The sequence below is a fragment of the Puma concolor genome, chromosome B3 (assembly GCF_028749965.1).
Source record: "Puma concolor isolate L17-30 chromosome B3, mPumCon1.1.hap2, whole genome shotgun sequence".
Taxonomy (NCBI): domain Eukaryota; kingdom Metazoa; phylum Chordata; class Mammalia; order Carnivora; family Felidae; genus Puma; species Puma concolor.
The window spans coordinates 10,473,740-10,480,385 of NC_141672.1; the positions used below are offsets into that span (position 1 = coordinate 10,473,740).

Here is a 6,646-nt window from a genome sequence, read left to right on the forward strand (position 1 = left end):
CGTAGTCGGAGGTCATGCAGGAAACCACCTGCTGCAGAGCAAGCGAATGTAAACCGAACATACGTAGGAGGGCAAGTGGGAACGGATGAACGTCGATGGGCGGGGAATGGCTCAGAAAACGGGCTTCCGTGTAAAGCCGGGTGTGGGTCACGAGCCCCGCAGCTGCGTAGATGCGGGGGTAGAGCCAGGCAGTAGTGATGTGATGCTGGGTGTGTTCCCCACGTGTAGCGCCTGACCACCTGTTCCTTCTGTGTCGCCCCTGCAGGTACAATACTCAGAAGCTCACTGAGCTGATATTACAGTTTTATGGCATCAGAGCAGATATGAAGAAGGAATGCAAACATACCAGGATGTCTATGAAAGTATTTCTTGCTGTTCGAGAACTAGCTGGCCTTGTCCGATATTGCCGAATTGGCATAAAACCGCCCACTTAGGACCTAGGAAACCCAAGCAATCTCGAAAACTCTGACAATTCTGAGATGCTCCTATCCCTCTTAAAGATATCGAATCACTTAATTTCATTGATTTAATTTTTTTTAAATACTTGCCACGGATTTCAGTGGGCGGGGAAGGCCTTAGATTATTGAAATGGAAAGCCTCTCTGAATCCAACACCCACGAGTGTAATCCTCAGAAGCTAACCCCGTCTGGCTTTTAAAAAAGAGGCAAGACATGTTTCCCTCCCCTGCTGTAAGATGGGAATTTTAACTCACGTCCCGCCAGGCATGACGTACTCCGAGGAGCGGAGTGCGTTTCGCTTTTAGGAGATAGAGACCTGGAAAATTTAAACTAGAAGGTTGAGAAATGCAGTCATGCTTTCCGTGTTTCTGGAGCGTTGAGTATTACCTTTGTCATAAAAAATGGAGTTCACATTTTTTTCTAGAAACGGTTCTAAGAAAGAGAAATTCTGTCCGTTGTCCATTGTCACGAGTGAATCCGTTTCGAGGCCAAAAGGCAAACGTTTAACCCACTGTTGGCCTCGCTTTTCTGTATCAGGAGATCGTTCCGGGAGGAGCTGGTTTCCACGGCTCATAGTCTCCACCACACGCCCCAAATGACCACCCTAAGAAGCTTACGCTCTAGGCTTCTATAAGCAGAGACCCCCAACCCCTTTCCAACCGCATGATGGCCCCAGCCCTTGCCTTAGGGAGAACTGGGCTTTAGCCGCCAGGGAAAAGCAAAATGTCACTTTCACCCCACCTTCTGTAAATGAAAAGAGGGAAGACAAGTCTGACCAGACGCAAATCTAGAGATTATTTTGGAGGTTCTGTTCCAAAGCCAAAATCAAAAACTTGGTGGGGGCGGGGCGGGGGGGGGGGGAGAAGGGGGGAGGGCGTGCCTTTGTTTCTGAAGGCTGTTTTTAAATGATCTATAACCAGGGAACTCTATTTATTCCTTTAGATTACGAAAGACATCCCCTCTGTCACACACTAATGGCACAGTGCCATCAGCCCCCAGCTTTGCGTTAAGGGCACTGTGGTATAAAGGAAGGTGTCCCGGACGGGGAAGTGGTAGTCGTGTGGCCCCGAGCAAGCCCCCGAGCCCCCTGAGTCTTAACCTGCCCGCCTTCGCAGTGGGGCCGACCGCTTTACCCCCTTAGGGTCGTGCACATGAACGGAGGCCCCGTGAAAGCGCCACCTCTTGGGTCTCTGCACGCGCCCCTCGGGGCCACTTGACTGGCCCACTGGGACGCCCTCCACTCTCCAGTTGGGCAGTGAGGTTGCAGGCTGGGGAGGCAGGGGAGGCCCATCCCCCCGGGGACCCGCTTGTGACTGCCTTGCCTGTGTCTTCCCTTCTGCAGGAAGGCCAACGACTCTGGCGAAGCCGTGTTCCAGGAGAGCCAGAGCTCACAGAGCGACTCTCTGACCCAGTTTGTCCAGCAGCCGGATATGATGTATTTTATTCTCTTCCTCTGGCTCCTGGTTTACTGCCTACTGCTGTTCCCACAGCTGGACGTCACCAGACTCTGATGCGTGTGTCTGCATAATAAAAAAAGGCTCCTGAGCGGGGGGCAGGAGTCTTGTCACTTCCCTTTTATTGGGGTTTGGATGGGCCACTCTGCAGACAGCCGAGGGCCTCCAAGGAAACAGCGTCCCTCTCCCTGCTGTCTCCATGGGTTCCCTTCTCTCCTGCAAGTCCCAAGCACGCTTTTCTCGTCCGCCGTGTCCTCACAACTCAGGTGTCTGTCTGGCTGGAGTCCCTAAGCGAAGCGTGTTCCTGCGTGCCCTGCTTTGGCAGGTATGAAGCGTCCTTGCTAATATTTAGCCATAGCCCGGGTCATAGCTCGTCCTGCGTGCAGGTTTTTAAGGCCTGGGATGGCTTTGAGTTACTTGCCTCTGAGAGGAGGGTCGTCCTGATGGGAGGCGGCGGGGGGGGGGGGGGGGCGGGGTGCCCCACGCGCAGAGCCTCCATTGGGAGGCAAACTGCCCCGTGTTCCTCCCAGAGGTGGGCTTCGAGTGAAGGTGCTGGGTGTCCGTGCACCTGTCGGGGTCTGGCCGCCTCCGGGACCGTCCATCTGGGAGCGGCAAACCCAAGGAGGAGAGTGAGGGCTGGTGGTAGGCTGGTCTTTTTTTTTTTTTTTTTTTTTTTGGCGGGGGGACAGAGATGTAAATTCAGTTTTGTATTGATTGAATGAAGGTTAAAGCTGTGATTTTCAAAGAGTTTCCGCCAACAGCACCCTCTTTCAGATGAATTCCTAGCAGGGGAGAGTCTAGCTGGTACATTAAAAGCCGAGCTCAGCCGACACAGGGCCGGGCCTGGGATCCCTCCCGCTTTGCCTGGGCAGCGTCCCCAGCATCCACGACAGCTCCTGAGGCCTCCGGGCCGATCTCCAAGGCCCCACAGGGCACTGCAGAGAGCTCTGTAAAAGCCCCGGGAGGAGTGCAGGAACGGCTGGGCTCAGAATCAGTCCCGGCTGATGTCAGAGCTACAAGGGGTCCGGCAGGCTCCTGCCTCTTGTGCACACCAGTCTCGGCACAGGCATCCTTACCGGTCGGTCATAACGGGATTCTCGAAAAGACTTTCCGGAAGGTACCCCAACAAGTAGACCGGAACAGGCAGTTTGTGAGGAGACCTCCCCCCACCCTCCCGTCTTCCTTCAGCCCTGCACCACCCTCCACCCCCGTTTCCTGCCAAGATGTAGGTCCTGGTGACTCGGTTTTGCGTCCTCCCCCGCCCCGTGGTCCTCCCCTCTCCAAGCGGGACTCATAAAAATCACAGACTCTTAGGTCAGGAGAAGCCCTCAGACAGCCTGTTGTCTGCTGAACCCAGAGAGGCAGAGCGGGTGGACCGAGGTCACACAGCAGCCAGGAGCAGACTTGTAAGCACACTCGTGCCCCCTGATGCCGGGTCCAGAGCTGTCCCCTCTTTGACAAACCTTGTATCTGGCCCAGGAGTATCCTGGAAAGAAGCTGAAATGATTAGATAAAAAGGTCCTCGTTTAGACAAAACCAAAACATGGGGCCAGCCACAACCTTTGCCTTGTTCTCGTGTTTTTCCCGGGAGGAAGCTGCATTCACTTTCACGCTCGTCCCCCGTGACTTCTGGAGTGCCCTTGATAGCTCGGATAGCTTGATAGGTGACAAGCCAGCCGTTGTTCCTCCTGCAGAGATCACGGTTCTCTCTTGGCAAGCCCAGAGGCTTGCTCACTTCAGGGAATGGGTTTCAAGTTTACAGAATCCCAGCGCGGCCAAAAGGATTTACAGAGCACGTTTCAGTCAATGACATTCCAAGATCCCATTCCGGTGACAGCCTGCCTCGTCTCCTCCTTAGTTCTTAGAACGAATCCGAGCCTTCCGAGCTGAAAGCTGCCGGGAGCTTGGAGTGGTGCCATCGTGAAGGCCAAATGTGCCATGGAAAATGAGCTAATTAACGAGCTCTTTGGCATCTCTGAAAGCTAGGATACAGATAGTAAAGAATACGTGTGTGGTGTTTTATAACCCTGGACGCCACGTGGTCCTTGCCTAAACTAGATGCTGGAAAAGCCGGGGAGGAGCCCATCCAAACACGAATCTTACGGGTCGAGACCTCGTTCAGAAAAAAAAAATCTCCGCAGGCTTCTTCTCTCACCCATTACAACGTGTAATATTGTTCAAAACCACCCACTGGGGATGGGGTGCCTGGGTGGCTCAGTCGGTCGAGCGTCCGACTTCGGCTCGGGTCATGATGTCACCGTTCGTGGTTCAAGCCCCGCGTTGGGCTCTGTGCTGACAGCTCGGAGCCCGGAGCCGGCTTCGGATTCCATGTCTCCCTCTCTCTCTGCCCCTCCCTTGCTCGTGCTCTCTGTCTCAAAAATAAAAACATTAAAAAAACATTTTTTTTAAACCACCCACTGGTGAGATGCCTAAAAATCGTTTGATTCAGGTTGGCTGTAAACAGATTTTTTTCTTTAAAGGCAAAAAAAAAAAAAAAAAAAATTCTCCATTTGAGTATAGGCTTATACGGAAGAGAAAGTTGGATATAAAAGGTGAATACCGAAGCCCGCAAGACAAACCACCCATGGCTTTTCTTTTCTAAGAGTCAATTTTTAATTCTTACCCGAGTAATACATATCCATAGTTTTTTAGCCAGCGTAGGTGCATAAAGACCGTTTGCTCCTGGGCCAGGTGGTGCATAACCGTGGGTACATGGCCTTTCTTGCCCAAATTCTCCCCCCAAGGTTTGATCATCTTTTTGTGTGTCTTTGTGTTTGCTTGTGTGTTGCTTTGGGTGTGGCACATTCTTTAGTAACTTCCTGAGAAATGTAACCTGGGAAGTCAACATTTAACTACCTTGAGGTTGTGCATACCTTAACACGTCTTGATTCTGCCTGTACCCAAGTGTAACTGGGTGCAGGATTTCTGGTGGAGAATAACTCTCTCTTACCCGCCTCCCTCAGGGCAGTGGTTGACATTTCTGGCCCCATCTGGATGCCCAAGCCTCTACGTGGGACTTGGGCTTCTCCCCACGTCCCAGGAAGCATTCAAGTTTCCTTCTTTCTTAGTGTTCCGAGCTGTCCTGATGGTGGTGTGTCCTCTATAGTGTGAGCCTCATGCTGGGTTCTCTTGGGAAGTTTCTTAAATCTTCTCATAGTGGTTCACATCCTTTCTTTCTGGACCACCTGTTATTCCAACGTGGGACCTTCTGCGCCATAATCCTTTAATATTTTTTTTTTCTTTTCCACTTGTAGTCTTTTTATTTGGGGGGATCTGGCTTCAGGGCAAGGTACTCGGCTCATCTTCTCACACGCCTGATGAATGGTGAATGTTTAATTTCCAGAACATTTTGTTGCTGTTCTCTTGTTTCTGTTTTATAGTGTCCTGTTCTTGGTTCGTGGCTGCAGATCTTTGCCGTCTGGGGATGTTCATGATAGCGGGTCTGGGGAAGTTCTTTCCTGCTCCCTGTATTGGCTCTGTTTTCTCGAAGTCCCCTTTCTCTTGGTTAGTCTCGGGCTCCGTCTGTCACATCACGGGCTTTCTTCAAATATCTGGTGGTTCTGTGGATCCATTCGTACTGGAGAGTGACACATCTGAAAACAGGCTGGAAGACCTTTGTCAACCGGCGGGCTTTTCTGTAGGGGCACCCAGTTGGCACCTGACGTCTTCATGAGAAGGCCCCCATATCGACTGTAGGTTTTTCTCTGGGGCTAATTGTTCCTTTACAGATATTTTCACTTCTCTTCTGCCTGGGAAAGAGGAACATAATAGAGCTGCTATGAAGTGTCCTCTTACAGTTTCTAAAAAAGGCATTCCCTCCGGGTGAACGGCTTCAAGAAAGATGCCTCCGCTGGGCAGAAGCCACCCATAGGCACTTGGCCTGGCTGGCAGATGGCATCTTTGGCCCCTTTCTCTAACGAGATGTAGACCTGAGCGAGGGCAGGGCTTTAGGAGCAGAGCAAGGACTAGATTTGTACGGCCCAGTCGTTCCCTCAGCCAAGCGCCTTTGTGCAGTGCTCAGACTGTACGGCCGCACCCGGAGATCCTAACGCACGCCCGCGTGCTCGCGTCCTGACCTGAGCGGGCAGTCTCTTCACAGTCCGTACTTGGACTCATTGAACTGCTCCTGCCTCGCTGTGCCTGGTGTCCGTGGGTCGCAGCTCCTCCGATCCCCCTGTGGAGTAGGACCGCAGCTGTGACAGCTCAGTGGCATGTCTCCGCCCGTGTGCGGTGGTCGGGTCCTCTGCCCTGCCCTCCTCTCCAGCGGCGCTGCCCCTGCCACCAACGGGGTGGCATCTTTCACCCCCTCTCATCCCCTGTCCATCCCATCGTCTTCACGAGCGCAGAACCTCTGTTCCTTTGCTCTTATTCTCGCGGGGGTCTCACGAGGGATGAAAGGAACCCACGTGTTCAACACCCCACCTTGAAGCTTCCCATCCGAGTTTCGGAGCTTCCCGTCCTGTCCTGGCCAGACCTGGCCTCTGTGGGGAGAGGGGCTCCCGCCAGGACCTGGGACCAGGGAGTTTACTGTCACCGCCCAGGACAGCCACCTGGGCACGCACTGTGTGCCTGCTCCTTGTAAGGCGAGCGCACTTTAGAAGGCTGCCTCTTTGGTCAGTCTTTAGAAGTCGGAGGATATTCGACAGCCTTAGGCATCTCGTAAGGGTCTAGCACTTTATCTAAGCAATCAGAACACTGAAGGCCAGGAAGGGGACGTGACTAGTCCCACTGCTA

The 6,646-nt window shown here is 52.8% G+C and overlaps 1 protein-coding gene across 4 annotated transcripts in view; it reads left to right on the forward strand.

Moving 5' to 3' along the window:
- The window catches only part of CLMN (calmin), a 114,499-nt gene extending 110,177 nt beyond the window's left edge, over positions 1–4,322 (forward strand). The window contains exons 13-14 of one of the 4 annotated variants that reach the window (XR_015252053.1): positions 266–664; positions 1,801–1,914. Coding sequence is in view for 3 of the 4 variants with exons in the window: in XM_086708880.1 (XP_086565006.1) it covers positions 266–362; positions 1,801–1,986 (283 nt within the window). In the remaining variant the exon portion in view is untranslated. Of the gene's footprint in view, positions 1–265; positions 665–1,800 lie in introns of all 4 variants that reach the window. The other 3 variants (XM_086708880.1, XM_086708881.1, XM_086708882.1) reach the window with 3 other exon arrangements.
- Positions 4,323–6,646: the final 2,324 nt, after the last annotated feature.